General features: G+C 39.1%; 1 protein-coding gene across 1 annotated transcript in view; it reads right to left on the reverse strand.

Moving 5' to 3' along the window:
* LOC121453178 (catenin alpha-1) overlaps window positions 1-23,696 on the reverse strand; it is a 135,445-nt gene that overhangs the window by 94,736 nt on the left and 17,013 nt on the right. Inside the window, exons 2-3 of the mRNA XM_041659708.1 lie at window positions 14,055-14,161; window positions 12,006-12,201 (exon numbers count right to left, since the gene is read on the reverse strand). Coding sequence (XP_041515642.1) covers window positions 12,006-12,201; window positions 14,055-14,159 — 301 coding nt within the window. The 5' untranslated portion in view covers window positions 14,160-14,161. The remainder of the gene's footprint in view (window positions 1-12,005; window positions 12,202-14,054; window positions 14,162-23,696) is intronic.

Below are 23,696 nucleotides of genomic sequence, written 5' to 3' on the forward strand. Positions count from 1 at the left end.
AGAAAAGAATTATTAAAAAGAACAAAACACTAGGGTAACTTCCCCTACTACACTGTACAAATGTGTTAAGACAGTAAAATTACCTGCTGCAACTTAAAAGCATTATCTCAATGGGTGTTATTTTTATGAGTTTAACAAGTCAGATCTTTAAAAAGAGGAACAATTTCAAAATGGTAAGAAACATTAGAATTCAATGATTTCACTCTTCTTTCCTCACTTACAAGTTGGCTGCATTAGCACTTGAATCTCTGCAGAGCAGCATATGCTCACATAAGGGCACAGATCCAGAAGCAGACAGCATCCTTGACACATCTCAAGTCAAAGAGAGTATAGCACCAACTCTAGAGACTTACAGTTTGAAACAGACATGTAACCTAAGACATAAAGCTTCCAGGTGACGACCAGTTAATGGTTCCCAGAACTTGTATTTTGCTTTCCCTCTTGCTTTCAACTAAAATGAAGAGCAAGAAAAGAATTAAGCAATGAGACTGGAGGCATGAGGCATTATGAACAATTTTTTGTTTGGTTTTTTTTTTTCATTTTTTTTTTAACTTAATCATAGGCCTTAGGAACACATGAAGAGTAGGAAATGCAATGGATGTTCTTAAAACAGATTTAGATATATAAAAGGATGAATGAAGATAGACACACAAAGGAAGGAAAAAAACTGGACAATTTTACCCATGCAGCAAAGAGAAAAAGGAAAGAGCAAGTCAGAACTCAAAGTAAGACTATGAGAAAAATCAGCTAACTTACTAGATGTAATGAAGAAAGTTACTACACCAATCTGAAAACAGAACTGACTTAACCTTAATCATTTCCCAAATGCTGAGTGACTCAGCATTGTAAGGTAGAAACACTTGTCAAGGGCTGGAGAGATGGCTCATTGGTAAAGAGCACTGGATGCTCTTCCAGAGGTCCTGAGTTCAATTCCCAGCAACCACATGGTAGCTCACAACCATCTGTAATGAGATCTGGTGCCCTTCTCCTTGACTGTAGGCATACAAGCAGACAGAATACTGTATACGTAATAAATAAATAAATAATTTTTTTAAAAGAGTAGTTAGAGATAACTATGTTTATAAAGTTATGAGCTTTGATAGACAAACTTTCTTGCTTTGAAACTAGTCAGTAATATTTTGCACGATTGTTATCTTACAGCTCAGGAGATGGTGGAAGATGATCAAGAATTCAAAGTCAGTCAGTGGCCGGGCGGTGGTGGCGCACGCCTTTAATCCCAGCACTGGGGAGGCAGAGGCAGGCAGATCTCTGTGAGTTCAAGGCCAGTCTGAGCTACAAGAGCTAGTTCCAGGACAGGTTCCAAACCTACAGAGAAACACTGCCTCGAAAAACAAAACAAAACAAAAAAAGAATTCAAAGCCAGGACCAGCTATATAGTGAGTTCAAAAAGAAAGGGAGGAGAAGAGGGAAGGACTGACCTATATAAAGATCGATACTCAGAAGAGAACAATTTTGATTGCTTCCAATAAGCTGAAATCTTATCTCTACAATGCATGGCATTATTTAGCAAAGTTTATCTAAAATGGAATAATGACCCAAATGCCAGAACTTAAGAAATTCTAAAATCTTAAGACAATTACTACAAAAAAAAAAAAGACATGAAGTGGGGAGGAATACTGCAAACCAAATATTAAAGCATTCTCTTTAGATTTGCTGGCCATTTACTAAACAAACTCTCTTCACCTCTCTTCACCTTCTAGCCATTTGGAAGAGATTAAGGTTCACACTGCTGTTTCTTTAAGTTATCTGATGCTCACCCGGAGAACAACCCTACAGACCGAGAAGTATATAACAGTTACTTCAAGGTGGTGTCAGAGGGAAAATGATCAGGAATTCAAGGTCAACTTTCTACACGTGGGGAATTCCAGGGCCATTATAGTCTCTGACTCAGAACTAAAAGTACTTGCAGAACAAGCCTGATAATTTGAGTTCAATCTCCAACCCCATCTGAAATAGAATTGCAATTAATAAGAAAAGCAAAGAGAACTAATAACATTTACAGTCAGCACTGCCTTCAGAGCACTCACATGCACCAAATAGTGCAATCTTTCCCTGCTGTAAAGATCAAACTTACTTACTTAGTACTTACATATGATACATAGCGTACTAAGTAAGCACTTAACCACTGAGCTACACAACAGCTTCAATAGACCAATTTTGAAAAATGAATTGTATATATTCCACATGTGTACAATCCTACGGAGGCCAGACAAGGTGCTGGATCCCTTGGAGCTGGAGTTCACACAAATGTGAGCTGCTCAATGTGGGTCCTATGAAACAAATTTGGGTTCTCTAGAAAAATAGCAAATGTTTTTAACCACTAAGTCATCTCTCAGGCCCAACAGCAATATTTTTTTAAAGGAGACATTTTAAACTTACAAAAGAAAAAAATCTAACAGGACTATCCTAGCACTTATCAAGAATAACACCTTTTCCCTTACACATCACTTCATGGAGTACACATGATCCTCTAGAGAATTCTCCCCTAGGGTCTTGTTGGGGGGGGGGGGGGTGTAAAGATGAATTCAGATTTGTTTCACTGTCCTCTGCCAACAGAAAACCTGTTCCAGACTGAGCATGAATCAAGCTGGACCAGTTATAGATACTGAGGAAGAAAAGATTTTCTGCTGATGACCGAACTAAGATGACTATCTTGCTTTGGGTATCTTGACTAGTATATGTACACAGTGCATACAACAGAGGCAAATCAAATGAGCAAAACTGGAAGTTAAGAGAATCCTATGGTCTCAAGCCCCTGGATCTTTGACCAATAACTAAATTCAGGAGATAGACTCCTAGGAATCCCGATTGCAAAGGTTCAAATTTCTTCCAAGTTCAAACAGTTCTGAGCTGAATTTCTATAACACGTAATTGCTAAGGTTCAATAAACATCACCAAACTGAAGATAAAACTCTTCTAGAAAATGATTTACAAAATACAATATTTTATTTAGTGAGGCAGTGGTGGCCCATGCCTTTGATCCCAGCTGAGAAGGGCAGATCTCTGTAAGCTCAAGGCCAGTCTGGTCTACAGAATGAGTTCCAGGTAAGCCAAGGCTACATGGAGAAACCCTACCTCAAAAGGAAATAGAAAGAGAGAGAGAGACAGAGAGAGAGACAGAGAGAGAGACAGAGAGAGAGACAGAGAGACAGAGACAAAATCCTTTAAATACCTAGAAACTATGACCCTTAGGAAATTTTCTAAATGGTTACCAAGTTATATAATTCACCAAGCTGTATGTTGGATTTATGTATTTTGTTGTATTATTACAATTTTTTGAAAATTTTTCTGCCCCAGGATGAAGATAGTTCAGTGGTTTAGAGCACTGGCTACTCTTCCATAGGACCCAGGTTCAATTCTCAGCACCTGCACATCGGCTCACACCATCTGTAACTTGTCCAGTGGATCTGACACCCTTTTCTAGCCTTCACGGGCACCAGGCATGTATATAGTATACAGATATATGCAGGGCAAAGACCCATACACATAAAACACTTTTATAAAATAGATAGACAGACAGACAGATAGACAGAGGCCTGGGCCATAATAAAGATGGCTGAGATACAGGAACTTGCCAAGCTTGAGGACCTAAATTCAGTCCCTGAGAGAGAGTAAGAATGAGTCAATTCCTGCAAATTGTCCTGATTTCTACACATGTACCATTGCAGGGTTACATCTCATACATACATACATACATACATACATACTACACACACACACACTCACTCACTCAAAATATTAAAAAGATAGAAACAAAAGTAAACGGTGGTGGCACACACCTTTAATCCAAGCACTCAACAGGCAGAAAATAGGTGAATCTCAGTGAGTTCAAGGCCAGCCTGGTCTACACGAGCTAGTTAAACGACAGGCTCCAAAGCTAAACAGAAAAACAATGTCTTGAAATTAAAAAAAAGAAAGAAAAAACATTAGGGTTGGATAGATGGTTCAACAGTTAAAAGAGCGCTGACTGCTCTTCCAGAGGACCCCGTTCAATTCCCAGCACCCATTGGCAGTTCACAACTATCTGTAACTCCAGTTACAGGGGACCTGACACACATGGCAAAACACCAATTCATACTTTAAAAAATAAAAAGCACCCACATAGGGCTGGAGAGATGGCTCAGTGGTTAAGAGCACTGTCTGCTCTTCCAGAGGTCCTGAGTTCAATTCCCAGCAACCACATGGTGGTTCACAACCATCTGTAATGAGATCTGGCGCCCTCTGGTGTGTGGGCATACATGGAGGCAGAATGTTGTATACATAATAAATAAATAAATCTTTAAAAAAAAAAAAGCACCCACATATTACTCTTGGGGCTGGAGAGATGGCTCGGCAGTTAAAAACACTTGCGGTTCTTCCAAATTCATTTCACGGCACCCTCATTAGGCAGCTCACAAAAGCATACAACTCCAACTCTAGGGAAGCCAACAATTCTGACCTCTCCAACAAGCACCCAGACACCTGCGACATGTATACACAAAGACAATATACACATATAAAGCTTAAATAAAAATATTAACAACATTAAACCTAATAACATGGAAAGAAAATGATATAAGGTTTTGACTAGAAATAGGGATGTGGGTCCACAGTAGAGTGCTTGCCTAGCATGAACAAAGCCCCATAATATATAATAATACATAATAAATATGTTATGCCGGGCGATGGTGGCACACGCCTTTAATCCCAGCACTCGGGAGACAGAGGCAGGTGGATCTCTGTGAGTTCGAGGCCAGCCTGGTCTACAAGAGCTAGTGCCAGAACAGGCTCCAAAGCTACAGAGAAACCCTGTCTCGAAAAACTAAAAATAATAATAATAATAAATATAATATATACACACATATATTTATTTGGTTAGTTGGTTGATTTTTTTTCAAACAGGTTTCACTGTGTAGTAACAGACTTGGAACTTTCTCTGTAGACCAGGCTGGCCTCTAACTCAAAGATCCACCTGCCTGTCTCCATAGTGCTGGGATTTAAGAGTGCACCATCACCTCCCAGCTGAATTTTAATTAAATATTTATAATTATTGCTAAATTTAAGTTGTATCCCCAAGACCTCTATGATACAAATAAGAGTTTTTTCCAGGAATGTTAAGGGCTGGAGGAAGGCAGCTTTGCACCAGCACTCATCTGTTCCTGATCCACCCAGATGGCAGAAGAGTCCACTACCACAGCCGTGAGCAGTCTACCCCAGGAACTGTGAGGTGAAATAAAATTTTCCTCCCACAAGTTACTTCTTTTTCAGTCAAAGAATTAAAAAAATAATAATAATAATTAAGCTATACAACCAAGGCTGTGTGGAACTGGCCAAAGGGAAATGAAGACTCATACATCAATGGAAGGAAACACAGAACCCAGATCTACTCCACACAAGAACAATCAACAGATTGTTAACAAATGTGCAAAATTAATTCAATTGAGAGAAGACAACATTTCCAACAAACAATGCTGGCGCAACTGGGTTCTTTACAGGCAAAAGGGGAGGAGAAAGTGACCTAAACACTAAACCTGATTTAAGAAAAAAAAATACAATCCAAACAGCTCAAGTTTAAATACATAGTCTAAAAGTAGCTGGATATAGTGGCACACACTTTTAATCCCAGCAGGGGGAAGCTCTGTGAATTCAAAGCCAACCTGATCTACATAGTAAGTTCCAGGACAGAAACCTGTCTCAACACCCCCAATGAGAGAGAGAGAGAGAGAGAGAGAGAGAGAGAGAGAGAGAGAGAGAGAGACACAGAGAGAGACACAGAGACAGAGACACAGAGAGAGAGACAGAGACACAGAGAGAGAGAGACAGAGGGAGGGGAGGGGAGGGGAGGGGAGGGGAGGGGAGGGGAGGGGAGGGGAGGGGAGGGAGAGAGATGAGACAAACAGATGGAAGGATAAAATGATAATGAAAATTTTTAAAAGAAAACATAAAAATCTTCATGAAGAATTTATATTCATAAATGGTATGGGAAACCAATACAGTAGACTTAATCAAAATTAAAGTTTTACTGTAGGGGAGAAAATGTTAAAAGACTGGAAAATGATTCAATGGTTGAGACTGCAGATTTCTCTAGCAGATGACCCAGTTTTGGTTACCAGCACTCATATAAGGCAGCTCAAAACTTCCTGTAATTCCAGCTCCAGAGCACCCATCATCTGGCCTTCAAGTGCACCTAGACCCACATATATATACACATACATAAATACAGACATATACGTATATGTTCATAATTAAAATAAAACAAAACTTTATGAACAAAACAATAAAACTGTTAAGAGGATAAAATGCAAGAGGCATCTCTACTTTCCCATGGTAAGTCATAACCATTCTACAGAATAGCCGTTAAAAGTTTAAACAATTATTACATAGACCTTCAAATCAGACATCATTCTCAGTGGAGAAAAAGCCAATCTCAAAAGATGAATGTAACAGCCTTAAAAGGACAGAATTACAAAGTGATTCAGGAAGGAGGAGAGGTATATGAGTGAATATCAAGAAGTAGATGAGATCTTTGAAAAAAAAATGAACAAGTCCTTGTACCTTGGCAGTAGATATATAAAATCTACAGATGTAACAAAAAAAAGTTAAAATAAGGCAGCCTATTAATTGACTGTTGTGAGTATAACTAAATTACTGGACCAAATATTGTCAAGCAATGCTAACTTGACTAAAAATTGGCAGCGCTGAATGCAAATGGCTCTATGCTGAGATGAGGGGTTTTTTTCTCCCTTTTCTTTTTTGTTCAGAGAAATTCTCATGTATCCCAGGCTGGCTTTGAACTCACTATGTAGCTAAGCATGACCTAGAACTTCCTGTCTCCACCTACTGAGTAATGAAATTACAGGGGAATGCCACTCTGCCTGGTTTTATATGACGTTGAGATCAAACCCAGGGTCTCAAACATGCTAAGCAAGCACTCTACCAACTAAGCTACATCCCAAGTTCCTGGAACAAATACTTTCAAATTTAAATAATTTGCCTCAGTTCTTAGCACCCACCATTGCCTCAACGTGTTCCTAAAATGATTCAGGTCACAAGAAAATAAATGACATAGTATTTCATGTACCGACTCCCTTAGTTTATCTATTAAAAGAACAGTTATTTGCACACGTTAACACGCATGAAAACTTATTCCTTTACATTTTTCCCTCCATCCCCTTGTTAGCATACAGCAGTGACAACTTGTCCAGGCTTAGAGTCCTGCCTCTAGACTCTCCCATCTCTCAACCTCTTCAACCTCCCCGGGAGAACAAAGCTCAAAGATTACTCCCCCATGCACCACCTCTTTTCCTTATATTTGATGTTGCCCAGATGGTAGAATTTCTTAAAATTAAAGAAAACATTTCAATTTAAATTTAAAAGAAAAAGTTTTAAAAAATAAACACAAACCAATACTGGAAAGAGCTGCTTCCTGAGGGAGTGAGCTCTGTATCACTTATGTACTGGAGCATATGGGAAGCTGCGAACCTGTCCCAACAATAGAATCCTGTGATCCTACATCATTCCCTTAAAGTTCTTCCCTTCCACACCTGGCATTCCAAGCCACTCCTTAAATAGTGCCCTAAGCCAAGAGCACACCTGTAGCAAGAACCACAGAGCTGGGACCAAGGAAGCTGGGAACCAGCCACAGGCTGCTTCAGTCGGCCTGATCCAGTCTTTACAATCCAAGAGCTCGTGTAAACCGACCTGTCTCTCTTAACAGATCATGTCCACAGACAAGACACACCTTAAGGCCAGTACCCCAAAGCTACTGGTGGAATGAATTCCCACAACATTTCCCCTTTTTGTCTAAATAAGAAAGTTCTAAGCCTAATACAAAACTATATACAATAAGAACAATTATCAAAAATTGTCCAAGAGAAAGAAAGGGTAATAACATGCACAAAAGTGAGAGACTGAATTGAAGAATAAAATCAAGACTAGCCTGGGCCTGAAAACAAAAAACCCACAGAACATAGTAATCTCCTAGACCAATTAGGGGGAGGAATGTCTTCTGAGATCAAACCCAGGACCTTGCTTGCGCATACAAGCCAAACCTCCAGACTCTCCTAACCTTTCCTGTCTCCAGTGCTCTATTAACACTGTCCTGCAGCACAAGCCTCAACATTCTCCAAGCACAATCTGCATGTGCTCCTACTTCGCTGGATTGACATTCCCTTTTTCTTCTCAATTTCAAGATCCAATGTTCTAACACATTAAGGAAGATTAGTAACCTGGTATTTATCTTCTCATCATTCTTTCTATATTCATTCTATTAATTTACATTTCGAGCCCGTGTGTCCTAATTATAAACTCTACAACAAAACATAAAGAAAAAGAAAAACAGCCTTTCTGCTTTGGTGATATGAATGAGAATTGCCTCTATAGGCTCATATATTTGAATGTTTGGTCCCAGTTGGTGGAGCTGTTTCAATGAGAAGTGTCCCTAGGGATGGGCTTTGAGGTTTCAAAAGTTCACACCATTCCCAGTGTTTCTCTAATCTTTCCACTACTGCTCCAGCACCATGCCTGCCTGCCTCTATGCTCCCAAGCAAGATCATTATGGACTCTTAACTAGCCCTCTGAAACTTTAAGCCCCAATAAACATGCATGTCCTTCTGTAAGCTCTTAGTCATGGTGTCTGTAGAGCAACTAAAAAACTAAGAACACTCCTAAAACAATGTCTTCCCCATCAGAGGAACACACAGTCAACCAGTCGGCCCCATTCAGTCTTTTTCTAACATACATTCTTCCTAGAAGATTTGCTTTTACTCAATCATGTATTAACTTGAACCCTCTTTTATGTTCTTTCTGTTTTTTTGTTGGTGCCCCCCCCCCCACCCAAGACAAAGCTGCCCATGCTAGACTTGGCCTCTTTCCTGGGGGGAAAAAATGTTATTGGAAACAATGCAAGATTGTATAAAGGTGTGCCTCTGCTTCTTTTAGTCTTCACACAGGTGTATGCATGAGCAGCAGGGACGAAGCTGCTGGTATTAGAGCAAGCCCCTATCATCAGCTTTTGAAACAAAATGCTGATGAGACCCAATACTACAAGCCCTGCTGTTTTAGCTTGGTGGGTTTTTTGTTGTTGTTGTTGTTCTCTTTCTTTTTTTTAAGGATAAGGGCTGACATGTAGCCCAGGTGTGACTTTCAATCTTCTTGCCTAACCTTTCTAAGAGGCAAGCCTCACAACAACCATCAAGTAAAATCCTATTCCAATAGAAGGTATGTAATAGTTATCTTGAGTAACAATTTGTTCAGATTTAGACTCATGGAAACAAATTTCTAGGCATATATATGTGGGATTATCTAGACTAGGTTAACTGAGAATATTCGTAACTCTCTGCTTCCTGACTAGAGGAGCAATCAGACCACACACCTCTGTCCTGCTAACACACCTTGGCTCACCAGGCTATACAGTATTCCTTGCAACTCTTAGCCAAAAATAGCTTCCTTATGTTTCATTTGTCAGGTATTTTCTTATAACAACTGAGACAAAGCAATTAATACAGAAACTATTCCTCATTTCCCCATATCCAATTTAACATCACTGCCCTGTTTTTGAAACCTCCCTTTTGTGAGACAATGGTTCACTGTGTAGCCCTGGCTCATCCTGGAACTCACTCTGTAGCCCAGGCTGGCCTAAACTCAGAGCTCCGCCTGTCTCTGCCTCCCAAGTGCTGAGATTAAAGGTGTGCACCAGCTCAGCCTGGCTCTCCATTTCTAATGACTTAAATCATCTCATCTGTCAGGTGAATGTCCTTTAGGCAGCTAAGTGCCTTCTTTTACTAGTCAGAACTCTAATTATTCAAGGACTCATTAAATACACTTAAGATAACCAGAGGCAGCCCTCCTCTGTATGAACTATTGAAATACATATGTATGGGGGCAGGCATGACAGCACACACTTATGATAATTTGGGAAAACAAGGCAAAATGATCCATGTACCAGGCAAGCCTGACCTAAGTAGCAAGACCTCCGTCTTTAAAAATTAAAAAGAAAAGGAACCTACTGTATATAAAAGACATCAGTGATTAATGATGAGTAAAAGGTGACTTTGGGGGTAACAAAAATGCTCTGAACTTAGGACGATGGTTGCTTAACCCTGTGAACATACTAAAAATACTGGAAGGATGATGACTCTCACACCATGTGCACTGTATCAACTCTTTGAGTCTCCACCTACATGAAAACATTCCTACTTGTCAAAGAGAAGTAAAACACACTTAAATTTTGAGAAAGGAAATACAGACTCACACTGTACTCTTTAGGAAACAGTTAATTACCCTAAAACATGTACCTATCACAAACCAGGTACCATGTTTAAGTACCACAGAGAAAGACCAGCAGACTACAAAATAAACTGGAAAGAGGAGGGCAATCCATTTAATTATCACTATAATAAGAACTAGGAAAAAAACACCACTCAAAGCTAGGACTGACCTAATCAAAGAAAGGGCACATATGAGAAGCAGCAATATGCTTCAGTCTGTTTAAGGTTCAGCACCTAGTTTAAGTAGACTGACATTATAATGGAACCCTAGATCATAGGAGTTAAAAGTCCTGAAATTGATAACTGGCTCCCATTTGCCATGGGAGGCTCGCCTGATCATTTTGTTACCCTGAAGGAAAAATGGACCTGAGTTTTATGAATGTGGATGTTTCTGACACACGTACAGCATTAAGTGGTATTTTAAGGTACCCAAATTTTCATACACATTATTTATATAACAGACTAATACAAAAAGAAAATTATGGTATGAAACTATATGCATTCATTAGTCATGGTTGCACAGAAAAGAAAGCACAGGGCACACACAAGCCCCTAACACAAAAGGTCTGACTTCAAATTCAAAAATATTATAAATATATAAACAAATACTTCTTTGAATATAACAAACTTATATTATTAAACAGTGTAGAAAAATCTTAGATTAGAATTATAAAACTAGGGGCTGGAGAGATGGCTCAGAGGTTAAGAGCACTTCCAGAGGTCCTGAGTTCAAATCCCAGCAACCACATGGTGGCTCACAACCATCTGTAATGAGATCTGGTGCCCTCTTCTGGCCTGCAGGCATACATGGAGGCCGAACACTATGTGTATATAATAAATAATCTTTAAAAAAAAAAGGAATTATAAAACTATATTTTGCATTTCAAAACAGAATACTTCTGCTTTCATAAATTTTATTAGATCATACCTTTGTACATTTGTGCATACATTCTCCATAGTTTCTTTCCCAACTCAACAGCAGGACTGAACAGTTTCAGCACAAATTCTATGGCCAATAAGGCTAAAATGTTACCTGGTCCTTTACTTAAAAAAAAAAAAAAATCTAGAAACTCCTATCTAATCAAAAGTAGTCAACACTGATGCAGAGCAAACACATCTAAACTACCTTTAGGAACCAGATGTTTCCATAGATACCAAAAGGCATTTCCTTAGATAAGCATTTATTTAATATACTAGTAAAACAAGTCACATCAGGGCTTAGAACCAATAAAGACCTTCTAGAGAAAGGAATTCATATTCTTCTGCTGGCTAATAAATCATCCAAAACACAAGGGTAGCTTCAAATTTGAATACACATGGATCTCTGTTTCCAAAGTTTACTCACATGCTTGGGGACGTATGCTGAAGGCTTTTGACAGTAGAACGTTACCTCCTCACTGCAGAACTTCCAGAGTATTCTTATGGCACAGCAGCCAACTTTCCCCAGGTGAATAACCCATAAGAAATAAAGGCTGGTTACGGCCAGCGAGATGGCTCAATCAGTCAAGGCAGATGCTGCCAAGCCTGACAACCTAAGTTCAATCCCCAACACACACACAGTTTAAAACAAAAAAAAACAACAAAAAACCTGACTCCCACAAGTCGTCCTGACCTCTACATGCATGCTGAATACAAACACAAGTATGTGTACAGATATAAACAAATGTAATTTTTAAATTTTACTGAGTTTCTAGAAAGACCTGTATCTCTTCATATGTACAGCAAGTATTGACCTACCTTGTTTTCGAACATCTTCTACAGCAGCCACAAGCTCCTCCTTGAGAAACTGACTCTCTTTTGCAATTTTATCCCCCTTTTCCAAGAAATTCTCAGTTGCTTGTTCAACAGATGCAGCCAAAACATGGGCCTTCTTGGAACGACCTCTCTTTTTATTAGAGGGCCCTTTACTGTTGGTGTTTACCAGGGTTGTCACCTAAGAGTTAAATTTTTTTAAAAAAGAATAATTATTTAAAGTGAAAAGTAACAGGCTAATATCTCTAAAGACAGCAAGCCTCAATCCATTAGGAAGGAAGGCACTACACTTAGAAAGCTTGCTAAGTGTGAAATAGCACAATACTTTCCAGATTGGAGAACAGAAAAACGATGCTACATTTAGTTTCCAAAATAATTTATTTTTTAATATGCAAGATAAGAAATGCAATGCATATTTTAATTTCTTAATCATTAGGTTTTAGAGCGACTTTACAGACTAAAACTAACATTACTGATAAGTACAATGCCTTTTTTAGTGAAGAATTTCTAGAACAAGTTGAACAATGAATTTAGCTTTATCAGATGGCTACATTGTCATTGTCACCAGTCTGCAAAAGATAACTTACTTCTGAAGGCTGTTCAAGCTTATTAACACAAATCTTAGCATTAATTAGTAAAGGTCCTTAATAAAGAAAAGAAAGATTGCCCACAGAAACCTACTGTAATGACGCTTAAAGTTTCAGAACTTTAGGCATCATTAATAAGTTTAATATGCCAGATGATCTGTAGGTTGAGGATGATTAAAGATTTGTTACAGTATAAATCTGCCAACACAAGACCTGAAAGATACAGTATATACTGGGTTCAAGAAAGCAAATATTCTACCTAACCCCCACACAGCTACATATAGACACATAAAATAACAGTTTATGACTTGGAAGGCAATTTTTGGTTGTGAGCCTAGCCTGTAATGGCTGAGCCATTTCTCCAGCCCTTGGAAGGCAATTTTTAAAGACAGTAAATGCCATTCTCATTTTCTCTCTCCCCTAATATATACAAAAGAAGAAAGATACATAGCTAGCTGCTAAGTTAATAAACGCCATCACATTGATACATGTATTGTAACAGAATATACCAAGCCTACACCTTTAAATTCAATTACCTGCCAACTAATCCTACACAACGAAGGGTGCATTAAGCTAAATGAGGAACTGTAACAATCAAGTCCCATCTTCCTTGCATTTCCTCTCCAACGGAGGGTGAAGAAAAGCACAAATATTTGGACATTTGTGCCACATACTAATAACCTTTACTATCAGCAATAAGACTTTAGAAAATGGTAGCAACTGTAGTCTAAAGAATTAACTATAGCCAGGTATGGTTCACATAGCTCTAATCCAAGCAGTATTGATGAAGTAAAGACAGGGATCAGGAGAATTTAAGTTCAGCCTCAGCTACTTAAGGAATTTTGATACCAGTCTTGGTGATATAAAATCCTGTCTCAAAAACAGTAACAAAAAGAATTAAATACATATATGTGGGGCTGAGAGATGGCTCAACAGTTAAGAGTACTGACTGCTCTTCCAGATGACCCAGGTTCAATTCCCAGCATCTACATGACAACCAACAACTGTAACTCCAAGATCTGACACCCTCACACAGACATACATGCAGGCAAAACACCAATGCACAAAATAAAAATAAATAATTTTTTTTTTTTGTTTTTTTTTGTTTTTTTTTGTTTTTCGAGACAGGGTTTCTCTGTGGTTTTGGAGCCTGTCCTGGAACTCACTCTGTAGACCAGGCTGGCCTCGAACTCACAGAGATCCGCCTGACTCTGCCTCCCGAGTGCTGGGATTATAGGCGTGCGCCACCACCGCCCGGCTAAAAATAAATAATTTTAAATAAATAAATGTGTTGATATTCAGCTAGTAATGAAACCAAATCAAACTAACCAAGCTCAATCAATTCAAGTAAGACTCTGAGCTAACAACCTTGGTCATGAGTCTGTTAGCCAGGCCTATTGCAAAACAATGTTTGAACAGCTATGCATTTGTGTTTCCAGATTCTTACCTGTGTAACAAGAGGCTCCAACAGTCTTTCAACAGCCAGAGTCCTGATCTCTAGACTTTTGGGGTCCCATTTGAAGTTTATGTTGCCAGTGTGGACGGCAGTCATTTCTAAGAAACAAAAAGCCAAAATCAAGCAAATGTCAAACAGAAACATAAAATACATAATAAACTTCTAACAAAGACTTTCCTATCAGTAAAGCAGCATTCACAAGATGAGATAATTATAACTAACCTGCAAAGGACCTCTTACACATAATAATTTCATGCTTACAAACACTAAGGGATAATCCTGAGCACATAGAATACCTAAAGTTTGGCTTCTCTGATACCAAGATATTTCTAGTTCCAGTTTTTCCAGTCCAGCATTGGTACAGCATGAGAAGCTAACGTGAAGGGTATTTTAAAAGAAATTTCTGCCAAGCCTGATGACGCACGCTTTTAATCCCAGCACTGGGTAGGCAGAGCTATCAAATCTCTATGAGTTTGAAGTCAGGCTGTTCTACATAACGAGTTCCAGGCCCAAGGCTATAGAGTGAGACCCTGATCAAGATTGAGGGAGGGAGGGAGGCAGGCAGGGAGGCAGGGAGGCAGGGAGGCAGGGAGGCAGGGAGGCAAGGAGGGAGGAATTTTTTCAGAAACTAATACAGCAACATTTTCTATTAGTTTTCCCCCGTATCTACTGCAGTATCCCCAAAGGTATACCTCACTTCATTATTGCTTTAAAGTATTTTATGTGTTAAGTGTTGATTTATCTACATATGTCTGTGCACCATATGCATGCCAGGAGCCCAAAGAGGTCAAAAAAGGGCATCAGATCCTCCAGAACTAAAATTACATGAATGGCTACAATCCACCATGTAGATGCTAGGCATGGAACCAGGGTCCTCTATTAAGAGCAACAAGTACTCTAACCACTGAGCATTGCTCCATTCCCTGTTCTGAATATTTAACCTGGGTTTAATAACCTGGAGAATAAATCCTATTTAATATCATGGATACCTTTAGCAATTTCAAAGAATCAATATGCCACAAAAATATAACGTGAACCATTTATGTAACTTAAAACTTTCTAGTAGCCACAGTGAAAACATTTTAAAAGAAACAGATTTTAATAATGTACTTTGTTTAACCCAAAATATTTCAATATGTAATCAATATATTTTTAATTAGAGATGTCTTATTTAGGCACCAAGTATTCAAAATATAGTATTATTTTACACTTATGAAATAACTCAATTCAGACAAGTCGCTAAATAAAGGCGGTTAGTAAACCGGGCTGTGTTGGCCCTTTAATCCCAGCACTCAGGAGGCAGAGGCAAGAGTCTCTGAGTTCAAGGCCAGCTGTTCTACAGAGTAAGTTCCATTAACAGTCAGGGCTACAAAGAGAAACCCTTCCTCAAAAGAAAGAAAAGTGTTCAGTAGCTTCATGCAGATAAACAGTGTACCTTAAACACACTACCATGCAGATAACAAGTCCTGATAACTACTTCCAAGAAGTACTGGTCATGCATGTTTTTCTTTCAAGACATGCTCTACTATCACTACAACTATGAAAAGCACCCACTGATATTCTCGTTGTTTACAAAGTCAGACAGAGCTGAAAAATGTAGCTTTTATATATACTAATGATAAATACCTGTAAGTAAGCACTGAAAACAAAAACAAAATTTGTCCAATACAAATTCACTATACATAGGCCAGGCAGTGGTGGCACACACCTTTAATTCCAGCACTCAGGAGGCAGAGGCAGGAGGATCTCTGTGAGTTCAGGCCAGCCTGGTCTACAAGAACTAGTTCACGACAGGCTCCAAAGCCACAGAGAAACCCTGCCTCAAAAAAAAAAATCACTATATATTAAGGAACCTCAATCCAGACAGGTGTGTCAGCACACACATTTAATTCCCCCACTCAGGAAGCAGAGGCTGACGGATTTCTGTAAATTCAAGGCCAGCCTGATCTATAGTGAATACCCTAGAACTACATAGTGAGTACCCTGTCAAAAGAAAAGGAGGAAGGGAAGGAGGAAATCTCAATCCACTAATGAAATGGTTCACAGCTTATAGTTAAAAGCACTGGCTGCCCTTCCAAAGGCCCCAGATTTGGTTCCTAGAATCTGTAACTCCAGCTCCAGGCAATCTAAAGCACTACCACCACCAGGCCCCTAGATGTATTTTCTAATATTACGGAACTATGCGGTCACTCAGGGAAAAAAGTTATCTTCACAATTAACAAAATTAAACTCTTTACATGATAAATGAGGACAACAAGATCCAAGAGCACACTTAGTCACCTTAACTACTTTAAACTTGTATCATTTATACAAAAAAAAAAACTATCAACCAGTATCTTTTTCACAAAGCTTTTCTACAGATTTAATTAGATAAAACAGATTGTGATCCTCTAGATGATATAGGCTGTTAATATGAATTACAGGAAAATTCTTCCAAACAAAAGACCTAATGAATACAAAAAAAGTATTTAAATAAAAACACCACTTAGGCCAAGCATATAACTTACCCAGCACTCAGAAAACATAGGAAGAAAGATCACAAATTAAAGATCAATCTAAGCTAAGGAATAAAAGCCTGTTACAAAATAACAAAAACTTTAAAAAGGTAAGAAAAGGGGAAATGAACATTTAGGAACACCCATAGGCATAGATGATTCACGGAAGAATCAAGAACACTAAAGCATTTGGCTGAAGAGACAGCTCTACTCCTGTAAGGACCCAAATTCAGGTGGCTCACAACTGCCCAGAACTCCAGGTCCAGGGGAATCCAATGCCTCTGACCTCCACAGGCAGTTTGCACCCACTTGCACAAAACCACAGACAGACATACACACAAAAAAAATTTTTTTTTTTAATGAGAGAGGGTTGAGACATTATGTAGCCCTGGCTGGCCTGGATCTTGCTATGTAAACCAGGCTGACCCCAAACTCAAGAGATTCACCTGGTGTTATGCCTCTGCTGAGATTAAATAAATAAATCCTAAACCAAGTAGATGGATACTAACTGGAATACTGAATAACTACATGGTGTCATAGAAATCCAGATTATTTATGACAAAGGAAGAAAGCATTAACTTTACCTTACCAAAAATAAACATGAAACATACACACTTAACCAAATGATCAAAATTTGTATCTCTTGTCATGATACACTAGGAAAGATAAAACATTACTCTGGGGCTATACGGATGGCTCAGAATAGCATCACCATACTGCTTTGGTGGTGGTTCATGCATATAATCCCAGTATTTGGGAGGAAGAAGCAGGTGGATCTCTGTAAGTTTGAAGTCAGCACCAGAGGACCAAATTCAATCACCAGCACTCACATCTGACAGCTTACAACTCTAGCTCCAACCCCACTGGATCTGACACCTGTGACCTCTGTAGTACTTTATCACAAAACAACATAACTTCAACTAATATTAAGTAAATATCAGACTAACTGATAGTGAGGCATATTCCATAAAATTAGGAAAAGGTCAAGAAACCCAAAGATACAATTTGCAAATGGATTCTGATTTTATAATAAGCATAATTATTAATGTTAAATTTCCAAAGTTTCGGCATTTCACTTTAGTTATCTAAGCATCAATAAAATGCTGAATCACATAATGGGAATGAAAAAAGTGGACTTGCCTAATTTAACAACACAAAATGCAGTTTCCAAGGAATTTCTTCTCCATGCTTACATTATGGCCAGCATACACACACACACACACACACACACACACTTTGGTCTTTAAAGGTTATTTGTCCACTAGTCAGTAAGCCTTAAGAGTTGGGAGGGTCTAAGTTGTTAAAGACTGCTAACAGCTCAAGTAAATGTCATCAAATGTCACAGATAAGACATTTCAGAAGAAATTATTTACCCTGTGAATCCCAGTTTCCTAACATTTCAAAGAGACTGCTTCAGTACAAATAAGACAACCTTTCAGGATTAGAGGGCTAGACCCTGTGATTAAATAAAACCAGTTCTAAATGGGCATTTAGAGCAACTCCCAATTACTGAGCAAGCACAACACAATTTAATTTACTTTTTGGGGAGAGAGTGGTAGTGCTTGGAACTAAGCTCAGAACCTGACACAGTTGAGACGGTTACTCTACCACTGACGACAATTCACTTTCCCAAAGAAATGCTTCTAATTTTTCTGAAATAAAATGCTTTCCAGATACTGGGAAGCCAATTAAAAAAAAAAAAGTTACAGGGTTTAAGGCTTTATGTTACTTGAGACAGGGCCTCACTATGTAGCCGTGGCTGGCCTGGAACTCATCGAGATCAACCTACCTCTGCCTTTGATGTGCTGAGATTAAAAGTGTGTACCAACACACCTACGCTGAAATTAATTTAAGATTTTTTTTATGTTTTATTTTGCCTTTATGCATGTATGCACATCTCATACATGCAGAGTGCCCATGAAGTCAGAAGAGAGCATTGGACAGCCTGGAACTGGATAAGCTGCCATATAGGTACCAAAAACCCAATCCTCAGAAGAGCAGCAAGTGCTCCAGCCCCCAAATTAAACTGTTTTAACAAGGTAGAAATGGTGGTCTATGCCTGTAATATGAACACTTGGTTGAGGCAGGAGGATGATCACAAGGACATCCTAAATACTGAGTTGACAGTGTCTAACTTGAGCAGTCTAAAAACAACAAACAAACAAAAAAATCTTCTGAATTTTTTGTTTTCCTGCTTCAGAGCCCCAGGGCTTCCCATGTGTTAAGATAAGAGTGAGCTCCACTGAGAAAGTTCAGGCTCTGCTACTTTCAAAAACACAACACAAAGGTGAACTATAAACTATAAACACAATGAATGAAAATGACACCTGGCCTCCCCAAGTGGAGGATGGGCAGAACAGACCAACTCAAAAAGATATGCCCAACTGATCGACTCCATGCAATTATCACAGACTAGGTGGGACTTCCAGATGGAGACAGCAACTCTGGGGAGAAGACAGATGGGATTCACCAGTCAGACTCAGATGAAGTGGGATGCACAGTACTGAGCAGAGATAACAAGTCACATGGCAGAATGTAGATTAATATACACAGGTTAATTTAAGTTTTAAGAGCTAGTTGAGAACAACCCTTAGCCAAGGCCAAGCTTTCATAATTAATAGTCTCCGTATCATTATTTGGGAGCTAGCAGTCCAAGGAAATACCTGCTATCCCCTCCAAACTCTCCCATGTATTACTCCCCAAACCACACCTCTACCCGCCCCCATTTCTCTCTTTCAAATTCATGGCCTATTTTCTTTATCTTATACAAGCAACATCTTTAATCAAAAACCCTGCCAAGCAGCCAGCTAAATGGATCAGCAAATAAAGGCTGACACCAAGTCTGACAGCCAGAGTTCAACCCTCAGGTCCTAACAGTAAAAAGGAGAGAACGCTACTTGGTCCTTCAAAGTTGTGTTCTCTGACTTCCACATGTATACCATGGCGCATACATCTACACAAATACACAACAAATAAATGTATATACATACACACACATACACACACACCTGACAAAAGTGACATCAAGCAATATTAACTTAAACTACAGAACCAAGTTAGGACTTTGACGGCCCAGTATTGAAAGAGGCTCAAACAAAATTATAGATTTTAAAATTTACAAAGAACAATATCCAGAAGAACACCAGCTTCTGGCACTAGCTTTTCCACTAACTTATTTTCTGACATTGGGGAAGTCATTTCTTCTCTCTGGAACTTCAACTTTCTCATCTACAAGAAGAAAAGAGGATGATAAAGATCGCTCAGCAGTTTGGAGCACCTGCTCTTGCAGGACCCAAGTACAGTACCCAATACCCACCTCAGGCAGCTCTTAATCACTTTTAACTCCAGCTCCAAGGAATCAGACATCATCTCCTGTCCTCACACACACAAAGAAAAACAAAAACCGAGGGCCAGTGAGATAGATGAGCCGGACAGATTCCTGCAAAGCCTGAAGCATATACATTCCATCCTCACAACCCACATGTTAGAGAGAACCAACAACACCCTAGCATTCTCTAACCTTCACAGGTGCCCACACACACACACACACACAAAACACACACAATACACATAAATAAATAAATGTAATAAAAAAATTAAGAGTTGGAGAGGTAGCTGCGCAGTTAAGAGTACTCTTGTTCTGTTCCCAGCACACACAGCAGTTCACAACTACTTGTAACAACCTGATGTCCTTTTCTGACTTCCCTAGGCACTCCATGAATGTGGTGCACATATAGCAAAACACTTATACACATAAAACTATAAACAAAAATACTTAATTTTTATAATTCTTAAGGTTGAATTCCATATTCTACATCCTTTGAGCTCTAAAATTAAAGTCTCTTTTTAATTAAATTTGTTCTTTGACATTTCATACATGTATAAAATACATTCTAATTATTCTTCCTTCCTATCTCTGTCAACCCTCTGCTTCCTACAAATCCCTTTCTGTACATGTGCCCTTGGAAGCCAAAGGCTTTAGAGACCCTACAGCTGGTGCTGCAAGAACTATCTGATTTGGGTGTGAGAACCAAGGGTGGGTCCTCTGCAAGAGTAGTATGCATTCTTAATCACTAAGTCATTCCTTGAGCCCCTTTTACACTACATCAATTTAACTAAACTATAGCAAGCTCCCACTAGTACCTAGAACTTCCCAACCCATATTTCTGACCAAGTTCAGTGTACTGTGCATGGGTTTCCTCTTGTGGGGTGGGCCTCACAGAACCTAACAAAAAGTGCTTAGTGACACTCATAACCATCACACCGCTATTGCACAAGTGGGCACATCTTTCTTGGCAGAATGTTAGTAAAGTCAGTGAGGCTTACACCTGATTAAGACCACTGATGCCTTTTCTCATCTACCAGCCTACATAGATAGCACCACCCACCACTATGACAAGGTACATGGTGTCTGCAGCAAAAGGGTCTTTCTAGTGTTCTTTTCACTTATGTCAGTGGTTGTCAACCTTCCTAATGCTGTGACCCTTTAATACAGTTCCTCATGCTGTGGTGATCCAAACCATAAAATTGTTTTTTGTTGCTACTTCATAACTACAAATTTGCTATTGCCATGGTAATGGTAAATATCCGATCTGCAACCCCTGTGAAAGGATTGTCTGACTCCCCCAAAGGGGTTGTGACCCACTGGTTAAGAACTGCTGACTTATGTTATCTCAACAGCCTTTGAATTGTTTTATTAAACTTAATTTTCTCTAGTTTAATGTGTTCCATGTTTTAAATTTAAAGGTAACAATACTTGAACATTTTTATATTCCACAAGGTACTGGCAAAGTACTTTCTAAAGGGCACAGTAGTGTAAGAAGAACTGAATTTATGCAACCCATTTGAAAATATTCCCAAAGCCTACAAAGAACAAAATTCCTGCCTTAATCTTAGTCATATTCTCCTGGTTATTTACAATTAATGGTATTGTTTAGAATAGCTAAACAAATAACTTTTAAGGCTCTTGGCAGCTTCTAGTTTTCCAATTAACTTAGAGAGTACTCCTTTCCAAGATCTATTATAAAATCTGCTAGAGCTGGCCAGCCTTAATGAACAACAGCAACCTTAAGTTTTATCCAGGAGGAATTATACTTAGTGGAATGAAATAAAAAGTTAAAATGCAGTTATTCGATCTTCATTACCTTAAAAATAGTAATCTTGTCTATAAAGCAAAATATCGCTACAAATTCAGAAAGAGATTCAATTGCTTGTCTAACAACCTGTATGAAAGAAAAAGCAAGAAAAGAAATACAGCACAGTTCCATCAGAACCCAGAGGAGCTGACTGTTGGCAAACTGCCTCTTTGTGGAAAGAGCTATATACATTCTCACAAGACATTACAAGTTCATTTACAACAGAATGGAAACATCACTCCTAAAATGAGTCTCTTCCAAAGCTTTTCTATCCTTAGGATGCTACTCATAGCCAATTTTTTAAACAGCAAGGTTATGTTAATGAAATGTTAGGATGGTTCATTTAAATGTAAATCAGGAGATTTAGAAATTAAAAGTACCCAAAGCAACATTAACTGTCACACTGCTCGAGATCCAGAATTGTGGATTACTCTGTACAGCCATAGGTATGCCAGGTTGTATCTGCATTAAGCAGACTTACCATAGCAGTAGGATCCTTGGCACCCAAATCTCTTTGTAACTGTCCCCCCAAAAAAGTAATCCTTATAATTGACTTACTCTGACAAATTTTATTTGACTAAATCACCAAACCCCACTCTTCTTTTTCATACTATAAACTAGTTCTGATTAAGGGAACAGTAAGAAAATATCTAAGTTTTAAATGGAGGTAGTCTCCATAAACAAAAAGAAAATTATTTGCTCAAAATTATAGCAAATATTCCTATTACAATTTCAGTATCATCTTCTTGGTTGCGTCTAACCAGAGTAAAAAGTTTCCCATACAGCTGGAAAGAGTGTACTGTTCTTGAGGATCAAGAGTTCAGATCCCAACTTCCAGGTTGCACAGTTCACAATGACCTTTAATTCTAGTTCCAGGGACCCTACTTCTGACCCTCTTCTGGCCTCTGTGCGCACCAATACTAATGCAAGCACATAGCCTCACATATACATAAGCAAAAGTGATATAAAACTTTGTTTCAAATTTCCCAGGAGTTGGAGCACTAACTGTAATGGTAAAAATAAAACGGTGCTGTTCCGAGGGGCACAGCAGCAGAAACACTGAGTGGCAGCAGTGGGCAGCAGGTGGGCCACAAAGGCAGCCCCGAGTGGCCTGGGGGCCATGAAGGCCAGTGGGTCCTAGGCAGGAAGCTGTGTGGTGGGTGAGAGACTGAGAGGGAGCAGCCAGTCCCACAATAAGCAGCAGTCATGGTGGATAGTGGGTTATGGAGGGGAAAGGGAAAAGAGAGAAGAGCAGAGAGAGAGAGGGGATGGGGGATGATGGGTGGGAGATGAAAAGAACCACTACCTCTTTGGGAGAGAGGTGGAAAGGAAGAACTCAGGTTGGAAGTTGAAGATCAGCTTGCCTAGGTGGAGGGGGTGGGGGGAGTGGGCATGGCTTGTCTCTTAAAGGGATAGGACAGACCATTATACTGACTGTTCTTCCAGAGGACCTGGATTTGGATCCCAGCACTCACATGGTAGCTCACAATCATTTGAAACTGGAGTTCCAGGGGATCTGAGGCCTTTTGACATCTGCAGACACCAGGGATACTGGTGATGAACACACATACATACAGGAAAAACACTTATACACAGAAAATAAGTCAAAAAAATTAAATTCCCCACCTGCTATAAAGAATAACTGGATTGGAAGAGCCATTCATCATGTATTATGTGATCAACCCAGAGCATATATTTAATATCAGATACTCAGATACTCAGAACAGAGTAAATATCACTCTACTTTCAATTTATACAAAATTGTGATAAAAAAAGATACTTGGCTTAATCCTCAAAAAAAATAGTCATAAAAAATAACTCACCAGGCAGTGGTGGCACACGCCTTTAGTCCCAGGATTTGGGAGGTAGAAGGCAGGCAGATCTCTGTGAGCTTGAGACCAACCTGATCTACACAGAGAGTGAGTTCCAGGACATCCAGGGCTGTTACACAGAGAAACCCTGCATCCAAAATAAATAAATAAATAAACAAACCTCACTCCAAT

The sequence above is a fragment of the Microtus oregoni genome, unplaced genomic scaffold (genome assembly GCF_018167655.1).
Source record: "Microtus oregoni isolate MIOR12 unplaced genomic scaffold, Mior012 000011F_ref0000422, whole genome shotgun sequence".
Classification (NCBI taxonomy): Eukaryota; Metazoa; Chordata; class Mammalia; order Rodentia; family Cricetidae; genus Microtus; species Microtus oregoni.